Source organism: Lithobates pipiens, unplaced genomic scaffold, assembly GCF_037356315.1.
Source record: "Lithobates pipiens isolate NorthernLeopardFrog02 unplaced genomic scaffold, aLitPip1_a1.2 Scaffold_18, whole genome shotgun sequence".
Classification (NCBI taxonomy): Eukaryota; Metazoa; Chordata; class Amphibia; order Anura; family Ranidae; genus Lithobates; species Lithobates pipiens.
The window spans coordinates 630,304,789-630,328,423 of NW_027507758.1; the positions used below are offsets into that span (position 1 = coordinate 630,304,789).

Genomic DNA, 23,635 nt, shown 5'->3' on the forward strand with positions numbered 1-23,635 from the left:
GAAGTCCGCTGGTTTGGCGAATCGCGAACAAGCAAAATTCGCCACGAACCGACCGCCAGGCGAACCGCAAGGCCATCTCTAAAGATGATATAAGAAACCCATATAAAGATGATATAAAGAGAGACCCATATAAAGATGAAAGAAGAAGAGACCCATATAAAGATGATAGAAGAAGAGACCCATATAAAGATGATATAAGACCTTTCTTCTCCTTGCTAGTATCTACTTGATCTATGAGTGGATTGTCTATCTGTATGAGAGATGTGGACCTGGTTTGAATAGAACATGGATGGTGAAGATGAAGGTATTGATAAAAACTAGTTGTGCGTAAACTCGCGTTGTCATGTTGAATTATAAAAACAGCTGTGTTCTGTCACATTTGCAAACCTATGAGATTAGCAGGTTTGCCACTGCTTTTAAAATGAAACCTGTAAACAGTCCATCGGATTTCTAAATACTGTATTTCACCTGATAAGCTCCTTTTTACTGTTAAAAATAAATTGTGAAATGCAAAACTCTGGTGGGTGTAACAAGATGTCTGCACCCCCTTCACAGTGTATCATTACTGTGGAGGAGTGCGGAGTGTAGCAAGATGGTGGTGACGGAACGTCACTTCCGTTACCAATTCTGAGGGGTCGCATAATCTGAGACTCTATGGAAGACAGCAATTGAAGTTAGGAAGTTGCGGGTGAGAGGTGAGTCAGGAGGAAGTAGAGAGGAGACGTTGCTGGAAGTGGCAGCAGAGGAGGTAATAAGATCTTATTCTCTATTTACACCCAGTAACCCCCCGTCATGTCCGTCCTCTTCCTCCATAGTCACTGTGATGTCTTTTATCTCCAGCAGATGATGATGCACACATATATAGTGTGGAAATGTAGAAGAACCCCTTCATGGAGGATCAGTTGAAAAGGAATAAAGATGAGCTGGGGCGCGTTCGCAAACAGCACGCGCAGAGCCCGCCAGGAAGTCGGCACTGGACAGCACTAATCACAGGCAGTGAGACATTTCCCAATCTCTGCAGCGAACAAGCCTGAGCTCATCGTTAATAATGAATAGTGATGGGCTCAGGCATGTTCGAAACCCCACGTTCCCAATCCCGCCAGGAAGCCGACACTGCACAGCGCTAATCACAGGCAGTGAGACATTTCCTGGTCCAGAGCTGCACAGATCGGGAAATGTCTCACTGCCTGCGATCTCACTGCCAGGATCGGGAACGTGGGAGTTTCCAACATGGCGCCGCCTTGGCACTGGCACAAAGCTCCCCACAAGGTGCTGAGAAACAGGAATATAGGGTCCTTACAGGAGGAACCAGGACAAGTCTGCAAAGCAGCCAGCTAAGAAACCAGCCAGGCTTTATGTACATAAGATGTCCTCTCCATCCACTCTGCTCTCACACACTGCTGGGAGAGATGTACAGGACATGCAGGAGGACACGGGGGGAGGGGGGATTGGATTACTGTCCTGAATTCTGCACCCCATGTCCTGTGTTCTGCACCCTTCACCCGATGTCCTATGTTCTGCACCCTGCACCACTTGTACTACACCCCATGTTCTGTTTTCTGCACCCTGCACCACATATTCTGCACCCCATGTTCTGCAAACCACCCCACGTTCTTCATTCTGCACCCTACACCCCATGACCAGCATTCTGCACCCTTCTCCTGCATCCCATGTCCTGCAGTGATCTGCACCCTTCTCCAGTACCCTGCACCCCATTTCTTGTGTTCTGCACCCTTCACCACATTTTCTGCCCCCTGAACCCCATATTCAGCACCCACAAATTACTTACCTTGCTCTGGGCGCTGACAACCCAAGCTACGCTATTAAAAACTTTCTCCTAACATTTTTTAGCTGGCTCCTAGATTCAAAGCAAATTTGTCAAGTCTTCCCTTAAGTGACTTCCTCCCCTCCCCCTCATCTTCTTCATTATGTAAATCATGCTGAGATCATCTCCCATTGGCTGAGCAATATTCTCATTTGTCTCTGAGCTCCTTCTTGCTATTCCTCGTCCTGCCTGTTGTTTCCTTGGATTGATTTTCTGTGTAGTGACCCCGGCTTCATCTCTTGGATGCGCTCGTCTGTTGCTTGTTCTGACCTTTATCCTGATTCCTGGATCTCCTCCTCATCTCTCCTCCATATCCTCTTACACAGCTTTTCTCCACACCTGCAGTGATCCTGGGGGGTGGAAACTTGGCACCAGCACTCAGCAAAATCCATCCCCACCATTAGGAGCTGTGGAGAAAATTGTCTGCTATTTACACTCCGTTCCTCCGCACGGCGCCAGATCACATGAGAGCTTACTTTCACACATTCCTGACTGATTTCTGTATGGTAAAGGTCAAATTTCACTCTTCAGTTTAGGAGAGGTAGGACGCACCCAGGAACAATTATTTGGTTTCCATCGGAGCCTCATATAGAGAACCCCTCAAATCTCCCCATCCAAATGTCCCTCCATCCAGAGTCTATATGTCCTATGACATCACACTGACCTCACAGCTCCTCCTCCCAATGTCCCTCCATCTGGCTTTTTTTGTACTGATGCTCTTAGGATGTGGGCGGACCCTTGGCATCCTCACTAGCAAAGTGGGACTGTTGGTCCTGCATTGTATGTAATGACATCAGAATACCTGCTGCAAGCTTTTAACCTGCATAGTGTGGGGGTCCTGTGTGGGTAAATTATATCTCAGTCTGAAGTGGAGCTTTAATAAAACTGAAACCTGAAAGGTGAGGTGAGGAGGATTCTGGGAATATCATTTACATGTTTTTATTTGTCTTCAGATCTAGAGTTTTCCTCCTGTGAAGTCTGGAGATCATATGACCATCACATTGCCTCCACCTCCCTCCCTGATAGAATAGAGAAATACAAAGAAGATTCTAGAAGTCACCAGAGAGATGATGGAGGAGAGGTGAGGAGGATTCTGGGAATTCTGGGACATTATCCAGTAACAGACAAGGGATGTGTCTGGATGGTGACTGTATCATTGTGTGTGTCAGGTTCCTATAAGGTGTCAGGATGTCACTGTCTATTTCTCCATGGAGGAGTGGGAGTATTTAGAAGGACATAAGGATCTCTACAAGGACGTCATGATGGACAATCAGCCGCCCCTCACATCACCGGGTAAGAGGAGACTTTATTGTAAAGGAGAGAGCAGTACGGAGGCTCCACCTAGATCCCCCATCATCTGATAAACACATAGAAACAATGTATTCAGTCAGTGTGTGTGTTTCCTACAGATGGATCCAGTAATGGGAACTAGTGATGGACGAACTTCCGACGGGACGTTTCGCGAACGCGAAACGCGAACGGACACAAACGTTCGCGAAAACGACCGTTCGCCGCGGGCTCCATTGACTTCAATGGGAGGCGAATTTCGCAAACCTTTAGGTCGAATTTGCGGCCACGGGGTAATTATTAGGGGGTAGCACGTAGTCCCACCACCTGGACAATAGCATAATACATGTATGAGGTGAATTTGGGATCGATAACTACAAGCATTTTTTTTTTATTTGGGAAATTGTTCTGACAATTCAGGACTATGGAGCTAATGAAGGCAATGGAGGAGAGGGAAGGTCAGGGACCAGGGTAGGCAAACAAGAGGGTGCAGGAGATACAGAGCACTGACAGCAGCACCGTAATACAGAGCACTGACATCAGCACCGTGACATACAGCGCTGACAGCAGCTCCGTGACATACAGCGCTGACAGCAGCTCCGTGACATACAGCGCTGACAGCAGCTCCGTGACATACAGCGCTGACAGCAGCTCCGTGACATACAGCGCTGACAGCAGCTCCGTGACATACAGCGCTGACAGCAGCACCGTGACATACAGCGCTGACAGCAGCTCCGTGACATACAGCGCTGACAGCAGCTCCGTGACATACAGCACTGACAGCAGCTCCGTGACATACAGCGCTGACAGCAGCTCCGTGACATACAGCGCTGACAGCAGCACCGTGACATACAGCGCTGACAGCAGCTCCGTGACATACAGCGCTGACAGCAGCTCCGTGACATACAGCGCTGACAGCAGCACCGTAAGCAGCCCCAGGAGGAAGTCAGCACAGCACAGGGATGGTGTGATCCCCTCATAATAAGAACCCCCAGGAGGAAGTCAGCACAGCACAGGGATGGTGGGAGCCCCTCATAATAAGAACACCCAGGAGGAAGTCAGCACAGCACAGGGATGGTGGGAACCCCTCATAATAAGCAGCCCCAGTAGAAATATGACACCGCTCAACCTCTTCAAAGAGGAGGGTAGGGGCATATAGTACGGTGTGCTTTTTTGGGTCAGGGAAGTGAGCCAAATGAATTAAGAAGGTCTGTGTGCTTGATTCCAAAAATTGTTTATAGACATATACATGGTCTACTGATCACATGTGTTGAATTCCTCCGAGATCCATGCCTCATTCATTTTTAGAAATGTGAGGTAGTTAACACTGTCGTGAGCTAGGCGAGTACGCTTATCGGTCACAATCCCCCCTGCTGCGCTGAACGTCCTTTCGGACAGGACACTGGATGAGGGGCAAGCCAACAGTTCGATTGCAAATTGGGCAAGCTCTGGCCAGAGGTCAAGCCTGCCCACCCAGTAGTCTAGGGGTTCATCACTCCTCAGAGCGTCCACATCGGCCGTTAACCCAATGTAGTCGGACACCTGACGGTCTAGGCGTTCCCTGATGCTGGATCCGGATGACACCTGTCGATGGGTCGGCTGAAAGAATGACCTCATATCCGAAGTCACCAACACATCTTCAAACCGGCCTCTTCTTGCAGGCGCTGTTGGATTGGTACCCGCAAATCCTTCTCTGGGAGTGGGAATTGCTCCTCTGCCAGCGCACGCAAAAGCAGAATGCAGCATTTCTCGAAGCAAGGCCTGGAAGTGCTGCATTCTGACAGCCCTCTGCGACGGCGGTAACATTTCCGCCATTTTGTGTTTGTACCGGGGATCTAAGTACGTTGCCACCCAGTACTGGTCCTTGACCCTCATGCTTTTTATACGGGGGTCCCTATTAAAACACTGGAGCATGAAGGCCCCCATTTGCACTCAAGCGGAAGGTATGTGGTGGTGGTGGTGTTGTTGGTGGTAGTGTCTTTGGGGGTGCACATAGCAGAGAGTGAAGAAGAGGGTGCAGATCGAGAGGATGAGGAGGGTGCAGAAGAATAAGGCTGAGTGAGCCACTCAACCAAGTCTGGTGCGTCCTTTAAAGTAATTGAACGCACCTTCTGCAACTTCCCACTTTGGCTCAAGGCTGTTGCTCCTGCCCTACCCCTACCACCCCTGCGGAAGGGCCTGCCTCTTCCTCTGCCTGTCATTTTTTAAATCACCCTGTGACAAAACTCTTAGTCCCTATACCGCTGAAGGACTGCTGCAGTATAGGGCAGCGGTCAGCAGTAGTGCACGTCAACCCTATGTATTGTGGACCGATAGCGGTCCTTACAGAACAGCAGACTGTACTGCACTCAGGCCTATGTACCGTAGCACCCTATACCAAGTTACCAGTCCTTATAAAAACTTTTGTGGACCAAGCAGGTTGTGTGTTAGTGTTTAGCAGACTGTGCGTCAGTCCCTATACCGCTGAAGGACTGCTGCAGTATAGGGCAGCGGTCAGCAGTAGTGCACGGCAACCCTATGTATTGTGGACCGATAGCGGTCCTTACAGAACAGCAGACTGTAACGCACTCAGGCCTATGTACCGTAGCACCCTATACCAAGTTACCAGTCCTTATAAGAACTTTTGTGGACCAAGCAGGTTGTGTGTTAGTGATTAGCAGACTGTACGTCAGTCCCTATACCAATGAAGGACTGCTGCAGTATAGGGCAGCGGTCAGCAGTAGTGCACGGCAACCCTATGTATTGTGGACCGATAGCGGTCCTTACAGAACAGCAGACTGTACTGCACTCAGGCCTATGTACCGTAGCACCCTATACCAAGTTACCAGTCCTTATAAAAACTTTTGTGGACCAAGCAGGTTGTGTGTTAGTGTTTAGCAGACTGTGCGTCAGTCCCTATACCGCTGAAGGACTGCTGCAGTATAGGGCAGCGGTCAGCAGTAGTGCACGGCAACCCTATGTATTGTGGACCGATAGCGGTCCTTACAGAACAGCAGACTGTAACGCACTCAGGCCTATGTACCGTAGCACCCTATACCAAGTTACCAGTCCTTATAAGAACTTTTGTGGACCAAGCAGGTTGTGTGTTAGTGATTAGCAGACTGTACGTCAGTCCCTATACCAATGAAGGACTGCTGCAGTATAGGGCAGCGGTCAGCAGTAGTGCACGGCAACCCTATGTATTGTGGACCGATAGCGGTCCTTACAGAACAGCAGACTGTACTGCACTCAGGCCTATGTACCGTAGCACCCTATACCAAGTTACCAGTCCTTATAAAAACTTTTGTGGACCAAGCAGGTTGTGTGTTAGTGTTTAGCAGACTGTGCGTCAGTCCCTATACCGCTGAAGGACTGCTGCAGTATAGGGCAGCGGTCAGCAGTAGTGCACGGCAACCCTATGTATTGTGGACCGATAGCGGTCCTTACAGAACAGCAGACTGTAACGCACTCAGGCCTATGTACCGTAGCACCCTATACCAAGTTACCAGTCCTTATAAGAACTTTTGTGGACCAAGCAGGTTGTGTGTTAGTGATTAGCAGACTGTACGTCAGTCCCTATACCAATGAAGGACTGCTGCAGTATAGGGCAGCGGTCAGCAGTAGTGCACGGCAACCCTATGTATTGTGGACCGATAGCGGTCCTTACAGAACAGCAGACTGTACTGCACTCAGGCCTATGTACCGTAGCACCCTATACCAAGTTACCAGTCCTTATAAAAACTTTTGTGGACCAAGCAGGTTGTGTGTTAGTGTTTAGCAGACTGTGCGTCAGTCCCTATACCGCTGAAGGACTGCTGCAGTATAGGGCAGCGGTCAGCAGTAGTGCACGGCAACCCTATGTATTGTGGACCGATAGCGGTCCTTACAGAACAGCAGACTGTAACGCACTCAGGCCTATGTACCGTAGCACCCTATACCAAGTTACCAGTCCTTATAAGAACTTTTGTGGACCAAGCAGGTTGTGTATTAGTGTTTAGCAGACTGTGCGTCAGTCCCTATACCGCTGAAGGACTGCTGCAGTATAGGGCAGCGGTCAGCAGTAGTGCACGGCAACCCTATGTATTGTGGACCGATAGCGGTCCTTACAGAACAGCAGACTGTACCGCACCCAAGCCTATGTACCGTAGCACCCTAGACAGACCAAGTTACCAGTCCTGATAAAGAGCTTTGTGGAACAAGTGAGTTGTGAATGATTAGCAGACTGCAGCAGAAGGGCAGCAGTCAAGTATAATATTCTTTCTATATTTGGAAGAAAGAATATTATACGTGTACAAGCCTATTACCGTACCACTGATACCAGTCCTGAAAAGAACCTTTGTGGAACTAATAGTAACAGCAAGTCTTTAAAATTATCCTCACTGCCTGACACACTGCTTCCTGCCTGTCCCTATACAAATTGGCAAAAAAGAGTAGGCTGGAACGATTAGCTGGAATAGCTCTTTTGTGGACCTGATAGTAACAGCTAATGATGATGATGATGATGATGATGAAGAAAGACTAATCTGGCTGAGCTGTCCCTAAAATAGCAGCATACAGCGCTCTGTCCCTTTATCTAAACTGACAAAAGAAACTCAGGCTGCTGACCTAACACCTATACCAGTCCTGAAAAGAACTTTTGTGTACCAAATAGCTAGCGTTTTCTCTGTCCCTACTCCACACAGGATCCTTTCCCTACAGTGACAGAAGAAAGAATGTAAAATGGCCACCGGATCGGGTGTATTTATAGGTTAGGGGGAATGTCCAAGTGTCCATGAGCTGTCATGTCTCAATTGGTTGTCCTGTAACACATGATAAACGTGTCACGAAAGGTTAAAGTTCTTGTATACATTAAACACGTAAGTCCGCCGGGGCGAACGACGGAAAAAGGCGTTCGAACCCGCGGACGGCGAAAGTCGGAAATTCGCCGCGAAACGACCGCCGGGCGAAACGTTCGTCCATCACTAATGGGAACCCACCAGAGAGATGTCCCCATCCTCTGTATTCCCGGGATTCCACACAGGAAGGTCACACCATCCCTCATCATCATCAGGTAGATAAGGAACAATCACTGATAGTATCATTAGGATCTGTGCATTATCTGCATTGTTACCATTGATGTCATTTTTATTATATATTCAGAGTGGATACCTGAGAGATTATAAAGTTGAAGTTAAGGAAGAGATAAAAGAGGAGGATGATGAGGATGGGGTGATGGAGGAGTCAGAGTCTCTAAAAGAACACAAAGATCTGTACCAGGACACCATGGTGGAGTCATCCAGCTACAGAAACCCACCAGAGAGATGTCCCCGTCCTCTGTATTCCCGGGATTCCACACAGGAAGATCACCCCATCCCCCACCATCATCAGGTAGATGATTGACAATTATTGGTAGTTCTGATTTATACACAGCATGTTTGTTACAATGAATGTTTTATTATATATTCAGAGTGGAAACCTCGGGGATGATAATATTGTTTTTAAAGAAGAGTATAAAGAGGAGGATGAGGAGTATGGAGTGATGGAGGAGTTTTCAGAAGGACACAAGGATATGATCGAGCCACCAAATACCAGGAACCCACCAGAGAGATGTCCCCGTCCTCTGTATTCCCGAGATTCCACACAGGAAGATCACACCATCCCCCACTGTTACAAGGTTGGTGAAATGGAGCTTATAAAACACACTTATAGAGGCATTATTAAATATTATATTATATCTTACAGATAATATTCACTCTCATTTTCTTGATGTAGAGTGGAGATCCAATCGATATAGAATTTGAGGTGAAATCAGAAGAAGAAGAGAGGTATGTGAGGGATGATCAGCAGTCTATGGAGGAGGATGGAATAACGGGGACATTTATAGAGGAGGACACTCCTACAGAGATCAGCACAGGTGGGTCATTAACACTAAATACATTCCTCCACCCATACTGCTCACTGATTGGTCCAGAATAGGGCGGGGGTATCGGCCTGTAATCCCCTGGTCACTTTCCTGAGCTGTGTTCCGCATCCTGTATTCCTGTATTTCTCTCGGATAATCTTCCTTCTCTGTGCTGCAGACACAATTTATGTATCTAGACTGGATTTATGGACATTCTGGAGTTTAGTGGACATCAAAATGTTAAGTTTCACCATAGGCGTTACTAGACCTAGGCACCTGGGTTTGTGTTTTTGGCCTTGTGCCCCATACCCGGGTATGGCAAGATCTCTGACAGAACAATTCTCCTCTTGGTTGTTCTCCCCCCATCCTCACTCTCTGACCTCTGGTGGGGCTCAGCCCCGCTGTTATTCATGACTAAATCATGGAGTAAATAAGGAAGTGCAGGACTTCTTGTGTTGGGAAGATGGCAATGAGTGATAGAGGGGGAGGGGACACTCGTCCTATAATCCCCTCATCACTGTCATCCCTATAAGATATATTACTTTCACTATTTCACAGTATAAATGAATCCCTTTTAATAGTGATTATCTTCTGTTTTTGTACTATAAAGGACTATTTTTTTAACCCCATCATAACATATGATTTAAAAAAAATCATGCTGCTGCTACTAAATGTCCTATGCTGGCCATACACGGATCCATTTTTGGATGAGAATATTCACACAAATCTATCTGTCTGTTATTCTCAGAGTGGATTAAATATCCAACGATATATCTGGATATTTATATTTACCGCTGTATATAGATATTCAAGAATATTAACTGAATTATGCACCAACCTTTTTTTGAGGTTTTTATCCAATTAGTCGATTAATCAAAACAATAATCGGCCAACAAATCAATTCTGAAAATAATCATTAGTTGCCGCCCTACAGAGGACCCATTTATTGTTACCTTGAGGGGGGAATTGTAAGATCCTCAGAGACAAAGCTGCCTGATGTGGGCGGAGTCCTGGTTTAGGGGAACCAATCAGCTCATGTCTAGTAATAATCTTTGTATTTCTATTTTAGTAGATGGACGGGAGATGAGGAAAACCTCAAAGGATTGTCTCACTTTGTCTCCAGACTGTAAAGTAGAAGATGAGGACATCACACAGTATAGTCCAGGAGAAAACCCGACTACCTCAAATGTCCATCCGGCACCACACAGTGTAGATGGACCATCGTATTCCTCTTATCCTGAGGAACCTCAGACTGTGCAGCAGAGAAGAGGTTTTCCTGTACTGAATGTGGGAAATGTTTTTCACAGAAGTCCCATCTTTCCAGACATCAGAGATCTCACACAGGGGAAAAGCCACTTTCCTGTCCTGAGTGTGGGAATTGTTCCTCACTGAAGTCCTGTCTTCCTGTACATCGGGGATCCCACACAACCCTTGAGGTGTATTAGTGCCTTGAGTGCGGGAAATGTCTTCTATATGAATGTTGCTGGACATCACAGCTCTCATGTGGGGAAGAAGCACACCCTGATATACACCTCAGATATACTCCATGGCTGATCTTCATCATGTAAGAAAGAGTTGATAAGGAGATCAGAGATCACCAAAGACATGGATGAAGTGTTGTACCCTGTTGGCCATTCATAGCAGTAGAAAAATAAAAATGGAGTCATTACCTTTCATTGGCTGAGTACATTTTGTGGTGTAAGCTTTCACAAACACTTATGCCCCGTACACACGAGCGGACTTTTCGACATCCAAACTCAGATGGACTGAGTCCGTCAGACTATTCGATCGTGTGTGGGCTGCAACAGACTTTATCTTCGCTAAAGTCTGACGGACTTTAGAAATGGAACATGCTTTAAATTTTCCCGTCGGAACTCCGCCGGACCCGGTCCCCTTCGAAAAATTCGCTCGTGTGTGTGCTACTCCGACGGACTAAAACCGATGCTAGGGCAGCTATTGGCTACTGTCTATGAACTTCCTACGTCGAATCCAGTCGTACGTCATCACGTTCGACTCCGTCGGAGTTTAGTGTGATGGTGTGTGGTCAAGTCCGTTCGGTCGAAAAGTCCGCCAGAACTCCGTCGGAACTCCTTTGGAGGTCTGTCAGACTTAATCCCTCTCGTGTGTACGGGGCATTAGAGGTCTATTGTTAACAAAAAATGTGTTTAACAACATGGACTGTTGATGGTTTGATGGACTAGTGTCTTTTTGCAACCTCACCTACTATGTAACTATGTAACAAATATGGCCAGCCATGACAAAGTTTAGTCGTATTTTATTTCATACAATAATTTCCTATGACCATAAGTGCCATTATAATGGCCATAATGCACTATTTTTCCTGATTGAGATATTTCAGGAAAATACTGCACTGTGGCCACTGGATGGAGCTGACATAGGAAATAACTGTATTTATTTAAATACAGCCAGAATTTGTCATGGCTGTATGAATGCTTGTCACACTGGTGTACCCAATTACTTATAAATAGACCTCCTATTTTCCTTCATCAGGCATGGTCTCATTTAAATAACTGAGATCATATTCATGTACTTTTGAGTGCACAGTAGACATTGAAAACCATAAGTTAAGTAAACCAATAGTATTAAACCAACCATTAATTAAAAATGGAAAATTGCACTTTTGTCCATTATATCAGAGGTCACCAAACTCCAGGCCTCAGCCTGTTTGCAGCTGGGCCGCGAAGTCTGCACTATCTGAAGTGCAGCGGTGGCGAGCGAGCAGAGAGATCACCACACCTCCGCCCACACAGCCCAGCCGCTACACTGTTGGGGGCGAAGCAGGCGAGATGACATCAGCTCCCACCGCCCGCCCACATCACTGCTGTTCAGCCCACACAGTCCGGCCGGTATACTGTTGGAGGTGAAGCGGGGGAGCAGAGAGGTGACATCATCTCTCACTGCCTGCCCCGCATCACCGCTGTTCCCCTTCACGCGGAACCCACCGCTCCACTGCACCGCCTCTGTGCTTAATGACAATTTGCGTCTGGGTGGCAGGAGACAGTGGCATGTGCAATCTGCATCTGGTGGCATGCGGCAAGCTGCATCTGGTGGCAATCTGCATCTGGTGGCATGTGGCAATCTGCATCTGGTGGCAATCTGCATCTGGTGGCATGTGGCAAGAAACTGTGGCAAACTGCATTTGGTTGCATGTGGCAATCTGAATCTGGTGGCATGTGGCAATCTGCATCTGGCGGCATGTGACTGTGGCAATCTGCATCTGGTGGCAATCTGCATCTGGTGGCATGTGGCAATCTGCAACTGGTGGCATGTGGACTGTGGCAATCTGCATCTGGTGGCATGTGGCAAGAAACTGTGGCAAACTGCATCTGGTTGCATGTGGCAATCTGAATCTGGTGGCATGTGGCAATCTGCATCTGGTGGCATGTGGCAATCTGCATCTGGTGGCATGTGGCAATCTGCATCTGGTGGCATGTGGCAATCTGCATCTGGCGGCATGTGACTGTGGCAAGCTGCATCTGGTGGCAAGCTGCGTCTGGTAGCATGTGGCAATCTGCAACTGGTGGCATGTGGCAATCTGTATCTGGTGGCATGTGACTGTTGTATGCTGCATCTGGTGGTATGTGACTGTGGCAATCTGCATCTGGTGGCATGTGACTGTGGCATGCTACATCTGGTGGCATGTGACAAGCTGCATCTGGTGGCAGATTCTGCATTATGGCGAGTTCAACTATTTAAATTTATGCTACAATATAATAATGAAAATAATGCACTTCAATCATCCTGACACCATAATAACCATGGTGTCGTTATGATTGAAGTACTAACACCAGCCATTTCCTGACAAATTGGCTGTGAAAAACTGCACCGTCACCCAGACCGCCAGCCCCCCCGCTTCGGGCCTTGGCACAATTTTCATCCACAATGCCAGTCCCCGGTGCCAAAAAGGTTGGGGGCCACTGCATTAAATGATAATTGAAGGAGGAGAAAGCGTTAACATGACTAAAACTTTAAAATAGCTGACAGAGGAATATCCTTTTTTTAGGGTCTTGTTTGTCACGATGACCACAGGATAGATAAGGTCTGGTAAGAACTGGTTTTGAAATGATGTCTTCAGACAAAGTCAGAACGTCAGCATTAGTTTAAATGATGATTTTAGATAATATCCCCTGTCAGCTAAAATACTAGTTTAGACAGCAGCACAGTGGTGTAGTGGTTAGCGCTCTCACCTAGCAGTAAGAAGGGTCACTGGTTCATAATCCCAACCACAACACTACCTGCCTGGAGTTTGCATGTTCTCCCTGTGCCTGCGTGGGTTTCCTCCGGGTACTCTGGTTTCCTCCCACACTCCAAAGACATGCAGGTAGGTTAATTGGCTTCTGTCCAAAATTGGTCCTAGTATATGAATGGGGACCTTGGATTGTGGGCTCCTTGAGGGTAGGGACTGACGTGAGTGTGCGAGTGTGCAATGTACAGGGATGGGGACAATTGTAGACACTCACTCAGGATGGACTGGTGTCTTTATTCAACCTTACTAACTATGAAACTATGTCTGAGATGCTATTATTGTATAGGAATTATGTGTCATGTAATGAACTCTGTCCTCTCGCTTTGGGTTTGTCCATAATTTGCATAAAGATGCGATTCTTACCATTAAAACCAATGCGCATTCATTGAACGATTCTCTTGTCTGCATTGGATACTTCCGAAGCTCCAAAAGAATTCTACTGATTGTCCAGGTCTGAGCAGATTTAACCCTTACAATAATAATCATAGGAATTAGCACCATCTAGTTGCCAATTGCAGTATTTTTAATTTTAAATCAATAGAAAACATTCAACCAGCACAGCAAATAGCCCAATAATAGCCCATTGTTTTTCATCCCTATTCATAGAGAAGGTAGGTACATTCACTCTCATTGGCTGAATTGTAACGTGTAAGATCTCTCAAATCCAGCATGTGGGTGGAAAAATAAGGAGACTGAGATATTCGGTTATATGATCTCTTGTATCATATTCATAAGAAACAATCCACCAATGTAGCAAAACATTTCAATGATTGTCATGGGGGGGGCTACTTTGGTTATACAGGATGAGCCGAACACCGTAAGAGAAAAAAAAATTGTTTTTTTGTGCGTTGCGCTGCTGGATTATATATGTCCTGGATGGGGGGAGTGAGGAAGGAAAAAAGAGAGGGGGGGGGGGAGGGTTTGGGAAAAAAACAGCTGAAGTTAGTAAGTTGGTGTGGCGGATTTAGGGATGTCAAGTCTGCTTATCACAGAGTTTTGCAATCCTTGCTGTATATGTCAGTAAATGCAGCAAAAGTAATGGATAGCTGGCAGGATCACAAATTATAGTCCACAGTTACTGGTTGTGGAAAATAGCCATAGACAGGGGAGGATTTCTTTAGCACAGGCAGGTAGGCAGCATGTTCAAGGGTAGAAGGTACCTTGTAAAAGACATATAAACAGAAGAAAAAACAGCGCCAATCTAAGTGCAGTATTGTTGAATCAAAGACATTTAATTTGTGAAGTTATGCACTCACACCCTACCAGAAAGTTTCAGGCACATCATGTATCTAGAGGGCATCGCAGGGCTCCCGAGGTGAAGCGGTAACTCGTTCGGCTGTATCTCTCATCCGGTGGCGCCGGTGGTTCCCAGCGTCGCACGGCTCGGTGTAGCAGCGTCAGGGAGGTCCGTTCGTTGTTACGTTGAGGGGCGCACTGCGATGACGTTTCGTTGTGGTTTACGTTGCACTCGTTCGGAGCATGCGTGCTCCTTCATCAGGCATCTGGGTTACCATGTTTGAAGTGGTTTAAATAGGGAAAAGGGGCAGTTCTAATTGGTCGTTCGAGTTCAGGTTCCACCTTGTGGGGCGGAGCTGTTCCGACCAAGGCATGGTGTTGATAACTCATGTGTTGCAGGCTGGTTGTATGTTATTATTGTGTGTGTGTCCATCAAAGAGACAGTTTAATTTATGTGTATGTGAATACAAGTTGGAAATGTGGAAAAAATGTGGAAAAAATGATAAGAGTTGGAACTTTTTTATTTATTTAACTGTTTTAAAAATTGTTTTAAAAAATACGAAAATACTTGTAAAAGGTATAAAATGGAAATGGATTTTGCAAGAATTAATATAAAAAAAAAAAAAGGTTGTTGAAGGTTGAAAAAATATATAAAATATATATAAAAAATATATAAAAAATAAAAATAGAAGTAAAAATAAAAATAAAATTAAAATAGGAATAAAAATAACAATAAAAATAAAAATAAAATAAAATAAAAATAGAAGTAGAAATAAAAATAAAAATGAAAATGAAAATGCAAAAAATACAAGAATATAAAGAAGTAAAAAGAATTAAAAAAGGGGGGGGGATGGGGCAAAAAATTGTTAATTGGATTGCTGAAGGTATATTTCTATGGTGGGTATTAGGACATAAGATAGTGAGAGACATGTATATTGATAGGATTTGATATTGTGAAATTTGGTACTATAAAATACAATATAATGGTGTTCAAATGAGACGTGGATGTTAAAATAAAACATACACATATATATATATATACACACACACACACACATACATATACACATACATATATACATATATATACACACATACACACACATGCATGCACATAAAAAACATATTCAATAAAAAGTGGGAGGAAATATTTTATGATTGCATATGTGTGTGCATTTAAATTCACATATACACACTCACGTATACACAATATACACCCATACATATATACGTGTAGACACAAGTGTACACATACACACACACACACACACACACACGTGTGTGAACCCACATACAGTGGGATTAGAAAGGGCGCGTTAATACTGATTTGTGGCGGGGGGGGGGGGGAATTTTAAGTCTCATTAAAAAAGTCTCATTAAAAAAGTGTGATGGGTAAAGATTAGACAACTGAGTTGATTTCTATGTCCTCGTTGAGGCCTCCAGGCGTGAGGGTGTCTAACGTATATATCCAAAAAGTTTCCCTCTCGCAGAGACGTTTGAAACGCTCTGCGAGGGGGAAGGATCCAGGTATCTGTTCAAGGGCCCAAACTTGCATGCCCTCTGTGGACCCTTGATGGTGTTCTTTAAAGTGTCGTGGGATAGTGAGATTAGAGTCCCCTTCTACTGATCGGCGATGTTCGCCGAACCTTTTTCTTAGGGTACGAATGGTACGCCCTATATAAAGTAGGTTGCAAGGGCAGCGGATCGCATATATTACAAACTCAGAGGAGCAGTTGTAAAACTCTTTCAGTTGGTATGTGTTGCCCTTTGTGGTAAAGGATTTTTGGCGGTGTTGGACAAATTTACAGGTGAGGCATTTTTGTTTCTTGCATTGGTACATGCCCTTCAGGGTGAGGAATGTCCTGAGTGGCTTTGGTTTGTTATCGGTTTTTAATTTGCTCGGGGCAATAAAACTTTTTATGTTGCGTGCTCTACGATATGTTATCTTGGGGGTATCTGTTATGGAGGTTTTTAACAGAGGGTCTTCTAGAAGGATACTCCAATGGTTTTTGAAGATTTTTTCAATTTTTTTGTGTTGGGAGTGATATTGAGTAATGAATCTGGTACTGTGGGTTTGGGGATGGACAGTCAGTTTGTTCGGTATGGTTTCATGTGGTTGGGGTGTGACCGGGTGTGTTTCTGGCTGGGTGTCCAGGAATTTGGTGAAGGCTTCATCTACTAGGGTGGGGGGATAGCCTTTGTCTTCAAATTTTCTTTTAAACAGAGTGCCCTGCTCGATATAATCTGAGTTGTGAGTACAATTTCGTTTTAAACGATTAAATTGACTCTTTGGGATATTGGTGATCCACCTTGGGTGGTGGCAACTTTGGAAGTGTAAATATGAATTTCCTGCAGTGGGTTTAATGTGGTTTCTTGCGAAGATGGTTTTATTGATATGACAGAGTTCAAGATCTAAAAAGGGTAAGGTATCTGGACTGGATTCAAAAGTGAAAGATAGGCCTAGATCATTAGCGTTACAGTGTGAAACGAAGTGGTCTATGGGTGGTCCGGTGTTGTCCCATATGATGATAATATCATCTATGTAGTGACCTATGTATATAATATGCTCTGTGTATGGATTGTTGTTCCAAATGTAAAGAGTTTCCCAGAAGCCCATTGTCAGGTTTGCATAGCTAGGTGCAAAATTGGCACCCATAGCTGTCCCTTGGGTTTGCAAGTAGAATTTTTTATTGAAGGAGAAGTAGTTGTGGGTGAGGCAGAACTTTGTGGAATCTAAGATAAACTCTGCTTGTGCAGTTTTTAGGGATGGGTCTAGGGCTAAGAAGTGTTTTACTGCCTGAAGGCCAACAGCATGGGGAATTGAAGTATAGAGGGAATTGACATCCAAGGACACCCATTGGTAGGTGGGCTCCCAGGAGTAGGTTTTTAGGATCTCTAGTAGGTGTGTACCATCTCGTATGTAGGTTTGGAGATTTTGTGCCAGTGGTTGCAGGAAATGGTCAATGTAGATAGAAAAGGGGCTGGTTATGCTTTCCATTGCGGCAACAATTGGTCTCCCCGGGGGATTCTCTGAATTTTTATGTATTTTGGGAAGGTGATAGAAATAGGGAGTGTTATAATATGTTTTGGATAGAAAGGAAGCTTCTGCTTTTGTAATAATATTATCTCCAAGGGCTCGTTTTATGAGTGCTTCAGCTTCTATAGAGAAGAGGGGGAGCGGGTCACTTTTTAAGGGTTTGTATGTATTATTATCGGAGAGTAATGTGTTGGCCTCATTTAAATAGTCATCCGAATTCTGAATTACTATACCACCTCCTTTGTCCACTGTTTTGATGACAATAGAGTTATTTTTTGCTAGACTCTGGAGGGCCCGGGTTTCTTGTGGGGTGAGGTTGTTCCTGTGGTGATGCAGGGGGGAGGGGGGGGGCCTTAATTTACAAAGTCGTTTGATATCTGCATAAACAACCTGGTAGAAACTTTGTATGTATGGGCCTTTTGCCTGGCTGGGGTTGAAGATGGATTTTGGCCTAAAAGGAGTGTGTTTTATTGGGGGGGAATCTGGTTGATAATATATGCAAGAAGTGTCTGAGAGACTAATGGTGGTGACGGCGGGGTCTTCATTCATATTGTATAATTCTTCCAAAATGGCTAGGCAGGGATCATCTTGGTATATATTTTTTGTACATAAAGGAGAGGTATTATTCATACTGGGTATTGTGGTATTGTTGGGATTTTCCTTATTGGATTTGATATTGAAAAAACGTTTCACTGTGAGATTACGTATAAATTTGTTTAGATCCACAAATAGAGTGAAAGGGTTGGGCTGGCTGGTGGGTGCGAAGTTGAGTCCTTTATTAAGTAGAGAGATTTCATCTGGGACCAGGGTATGTGAAGAAAGGTTGTAGATTTTTATAGTTTGGCAAACTTTTCTTTGGGTTTTGTTTCTTCTCCCCCCTCTTCTGCCTCTTCTAGTTTTCTTTTTTGTGCAGGTTGAGGGGTTAGGACTAAAAAAGACTGATCGTCTGTCTGTGTGGGAAACTCGAGAGGGCAATTTTGGACTATTTGTGAATAGGTTTTATATTGACCCATTGGAATGTTAGTATCATGTGTGCTTTGGAGAGACTGTTTTACAGGAACATCCGGAGTTGTTGTATTGGAGGTAACCTGATTACTCTTTTTTGTGTGTCCTGGAGGGGTATTATCACCTCTATTGGTATTATTTTTATTACTATTTTTGTGTTGGTTGGGGGTGTTTGTTGGTTTGTTATTAATTACACTGTCAGTAGGAGTAGTGGTATATTTTCTATTTTGTAGGGTTTCTATATCTCTTTTCGGTTTTCTATACCGTTTAGGTTTTGGTTGTAAGGTGTGGGGGCTGTTCTCCCTTATGGGTTCTGGATTATAGGACGGTATGTGTTGGGTTGGTTGGTTGGTGTGTTTTGAGTATGGATGTTGGGAGGGATATTGGGAGGGAAGTATGGGAGGGTGGTGGGTTTTGAAGGGCCGAAAGGACGGTGGAAATTGGATCTGCATTAGAGGCACTGGAGCAGAGTTACGGGTTTTCCATTGGAAGACCCTTTTATTGTTGTAGTCGTCCACATCTCATCTCATTTTTTGGAGTTTTACCTTTATTAGTTTATCTTCATCTAATTTTGTTTTTTTCTTTAGTAGATCTAGCCATGTGCTGGGAAGGTTTGGTGTCTCCTTAGTGAGGTTTAGTATCTGATTTTTTAGCTTTTCTGAAAGAGACATGCTTTTGAGGTCCCGCTGTTTCAAAATGATATTTATCCATTTTTGGGAACAAAATTCAGAGATATGTTCCCATTCGGTTTGGAGATCAGGTGAGAGGAAGGCACATCTAGTTTTTATTCTGAGGCCCCTCGGGGTAATTTTGGAGGAAAGGTAGTTTTCAAGAAAAAACTTGTCCCATTTTTGGTGATTAAGTGTTATGATTGAATCCTCAATTTTTCTAAATAGTGTGCATAATTTCATATATACATTCTCTCCTATTTCGAAATGTACCTTGAAAAAGTATTTTGGGAATTGCGAGAATAATTCATCTAAAAAAACGTATTTGGAATGCTCTACTGATTGAAGCATGTCCATTGTAAAAAAAAAAAAAAAAAAAAAAAAAAAAAAGGGGGGGAAACTGTGAAAAATTGGAAAAAATAATAATAAGAAGTATAAAAAATATATATAAAAAATATATTTAGAGAGAAAATAAAAAATAATAATAGATAAAAGATAAAAGAGATTAAGTAAAAGATATATAGAAAAAAATATAACAAATATATATATAAAAAAATTGTTAGGGGAGGGGGATGTAGATGTGTGTATGTGGTATTGTTATGGGAGTATCTGGGCAGGTTGATGCGCTTGTATAACTCTTCTGATGTGAGTGGTATGTGTATACACACGTGGGCGCATGTGTGTATGTTATTTGTCCATAAAGCAGAGCTGCAGGCACAAACTTCTAGTGAAAGTACAGAGTAAGAGAAAAAAAATTGTTTTTTTGTGCGTTGCGCTGCTGGATTATATATGTCCTGGATGGGGGGAGTGAGGAAGGAAAAAAGAGAGGGGGGGGGGGGGAGGGTTTGGGGAAAAAACAGCTGAAGTTAGTAAGTTGGTGTGGCGGATTTAGGGATGTCAAGTCTGCTTATCACAGAGTTTTGCAATCCTTGCTGTATATGTCAGTAAATGCAGCAAAAGTAATGGATAGCTGGCAGGATCACAAATTATAGTCCACAGTTACTGGTTGTGGAAAATAGCCATAGACAGGGGAGGATTTCTTTAGCACAGGCAGGTAGGCAGCATGTTCAAGGGTAGAAGGTACCTTGTAAAAGACATATAAACAGAAGAAAAAACAGCGCCAATCTAAGTGCAGTATTGTTGAATCAAAGACATTTAATTTGTGAAGTTATGCACTCACACTCTACCAGAAAGTTTCAGGCACATCATGTATCTAGAGGACATCGCAGGGCTCCCGAGGAGAAGCGGTAACTCGTTCGGCTGTATCTCTCATCCGGTGGCGCCGGTGGTTCCCAGCGTCGCACGGCTCGGTGTAGCAGCGTCAGGGAGGTCCGTTCGTCCGTTCGTTGTTACGTTGAGGGGCGCACTGCGATGACGTTTCGTTGTGGTTTACGTTGCACTCGTTCGGAGCATGCGTGCTCCTTCATCAGGCATCTGGGTTACCATGTTTGAAGTGGTTTAAATAGGGAAAAGGGGCAGTTCTAATTGGTCGTTCGAGTTCAGGTTCCACCTTGTGGGGCGGAGCTGTTCCGACCAAGGCATGGTGTTGATAACTCATGTGTTGCAGGCTGGTTGTATGTTATTATTGTGTGTGTGTCCATCAAAGAGACAGTTTAATTTATGTGTATGTGAATACAAGTTGGAAATGTGGAAAAAATGTGGAAAAAATGATAAGAGTTGGAACTTTTTTATTTATTTAACTGTTTTAAAAATTGTTTTAAAAAATACGAAAATACTTGTAAAAGGTATAAAATGGAAATGGATTTTGCAAGAATTAATATTAAAAAAAAAAAAGGTTGTTGAAGGTTGAAAAAATATATAAAATATATATAAAAAATATATAAAAAAATATATAAGAAAATATATATAAAAAATAAAAATAGAAGTAAAAATAAAAATAAAATTAAAATAGGAATAAAAATAACAATAAAAATAAAATAAAATAAAAATAGAAGTAGAAATAAAAATAAAAATGAAAATGAAAATGCAAAAAATACAAGAATATAAAGAAGTAAAAAGAATTAAAAAAGGGGGGGGGGATGGGGCAAAAAATTGTTAATTGGATTGCTGAAGGTATATTTCTATGGTGGGTATTAGGACATAAGATAGTGAGAGACATGTATATTGATAGGATTTGATATTGTGAAATTTGGTACTATAAAATACAATATAATGGTGTTCAAATGAGACGTGGATGTTAAAATAAAACATACACATATATATATATATATATATATATATATATATATATATACACACACACACACATACATATACACATACATATATACATATATATACACACATACACACACATGCATGCACATAAAAAACATATTCAATAAAAAGTGGGAGGAAATATTTTATGATTGCATATGTGTGTGCATTTAAATTCACATATACACACTCACGTATACACAATATACACCCATACATATATACGTGTAGACACAAGTGTACACATACACACACACACACGTGTGTGAACCCACATACAGTGGGATTATAAAGGGCGCGTTAATACTGATTTGTGGTGGGGAAATTTTTTTTTTTACAATGGACATGCTTCAATCAGTAGAGCATTCCAAATACGTTTTTTTAGATGAATTATTCTCGCAATTCCCAAAATACTTTTTCAAGGTACATTTCGAAATAGGAGAGAATGTATATATGAAATTATGCACACTATTTAGAAAAATTGAGGATTCAATCATAACACTTAATCACCAAAAATGGGACAAGTTTTTTCTTGAAAACTACCTTTCCTCCAAAATTACCCCGAGGGGCCTCAGAATAAAAACTAGATGTGCCTTCCTCTCACCTGATCTCCAAACCGAATGGGAACATATCTCTGAATTTTGTTCCCAAAAATGGATAAATATCATTTTGAAACAGCGGGACCTCAAAAGCATGTCTCTTTCAGAAAAGCTAAAAAATCAGATACTAAACCTCACTAAGGAGACACCAAACCTTCCCAGCACATGGCTAGATCTACTAAAGAAAAAAACAAAATTAGATGAAGATAAACTAATAAAGGTAAAACTCCAAAAAATGAGATGAGATGTGGACGACTACAACAATAAAAGGGTCTTCCAATGGAAAACCCGTAACTCTGCTCCAGTGCCTCTAATGCAGATCCAATTTCCACCGTCCTTTCGGCCCTTCAAAACCCACCACCCTCCCATACTTCCCTCCCAATATCCCTCCCAACATCCATACTCAAAACACACCAACCAACCAACCCAACACATACCGTCCTATAATCCAGAACCCATAAGGGAGAACAGCCCCCACACCTTACAACCAAAACCTAAACGGTATAGAAAACCGAAAAGAGATATAGAAACCCTACAAAATAGAAAATATACCACTACTCCTACTGACAGTGTAATTAATAACAAACCAACAAACACCCCCAACCAACACAAAAATAGTAATAAAAATAATACCAATAGAGGTGATAATACCCCTCCAGGACACACAAAAAAGAGTAATCAGGTTACCTCCAATACAACAACTCCGGATGTTCCTGTAAAACAGTCTCTCCAAAGCACACATGATACTAACATTCCAATGGGTCAATATAAAACCTATTCACAAATAGTCCAAAATTGCCCTCTCGAGTTTCCCACACAGACAGACGATCAGTCTTTTTTAGTCCTAACCCCTCAACCTGCACAAAAAAGAAAACTAGAAGAGGCAGAAGAGGGGGGAGAAGAAACAAAACCCAAAAAAAAGTTTGCCAAACTATAAAAATCTACAACCTTTCTTCACATACCCTGGTCCCAGATGAAATCTCTCTACTTAATAAAGGACTCAACTTCGCACCCACCAGCCAGCCCAACCCTTTCACTCTATTTGTGGATCTAAACAAATTTATACGTAATCTCACAGTGAAACGTTTTTTCAATATCAAATCCAATAAGGAAAATCCCAACAATACCACAATACCCAGTATGAATAATACCTCTCCTTTATGTACAAAAAATATATACCAAGATGATCCCTGCCTAGCCATTTTGGAAGAATTATACAATATGAATGAAGACCCCGCCGTCACCACCATTAGTCTCTCAGACACTTCTTGCATATATTATCAACCAGATTCCCCCCCAATAAAACACACTCCTTTTAGGCCAAAATCCATCTTCAACCCCAGCCAGGCAAAAGGCCCATACATACAAAGTTTCTACCAGGTTGTTTATGCAGATATCAAACGACTTTGTAAATTAAGGCCCCCCCCCCTCCCCCCTGCATCACCACAGGAACAACCTCACCCCACAAGAAACCCGGGCCCTCCAGAGTCTAGCAAAAAATAACTCTATTGTCATCAAAACAGTGGACAAAGGAGGTGGTATAGTAATTCAGAATTCGGATGACTATTTAAATGAGGCCAACACATTACTCTCCGATAATAATACATACAAACCCTTAAAAAGTGACCCGCTCC

The 23,635-nt window shown here is 43.3% G+C and overlaps 2 protein-coding genes across 4 annotated transcripts in view; one reads left to right on the forward strand and one right to left on the reverse strand.

Moving 5' to 3' along the window:
• LOC143989932 (uncharacterized) overlaps positions 1-23,635 on the reverse strand; it is a 67,282-nt gene that overhangs the window by 20,747 nt on the left and 22,900 nt on the right. The gene's annotated exons all lie outside the window — the stretch shown is intronic.
• LOC143989887 (uncharacterized) lies at positions 616-3,257 on the forward strand. Of its 3 annotated transcripts, none has more exons than XM_077490168.1 (4): positions 616-748; positions 841-996; positions 2,779-2,906; positions 2,995-3,257. In XM_077490168.1, exons 2-4 carry the CDS (start codon positions 891-893, stop codon positions 3,184-3,186), a joined length of 426 nt encoding a protein of 141 aa, XP_077346294.1. In that variant the 5' UTR covers positions 616-748; positions 841-890; the 3' UTR covers positions 3,187-3,257. The 3 variants fall into 3 exon arrangements, 2 of the variants coding, with proteins under 2 accessions (XP_077346294.1, XP_077346295.1); XM_077490169.1 differs by having other exon boundaries at positions 844-996; XR_013277093.1 differs by lacking the exon at positions 841-996 and having other exon boundaries at positions 628-748; positions 2,995-3,111.

Coding starts and splice junctions, on each gene's coding strand:
- LOC143989887 (XM_077490168.1), top strand. CDS start 891: ATGGAGGATCAGTTGAAAAGGAATAAAGATGAGCTGGGGCGCGTTCGC. Junction 997..2,778: donor GACAGCACTAATCACAGGCA/GTGAGACATTTC, acceptor ATTTGTCTTCAG/ATCTAGAGTTTTCCTCCTGT. Junction 2,907..2,994: donor AGAGAGATGATGGAGGAGAG/GTGAGGAGGATT, acceptor TGTGTGTGTCAG/GTTCCTATAAGGTGTCAGGA.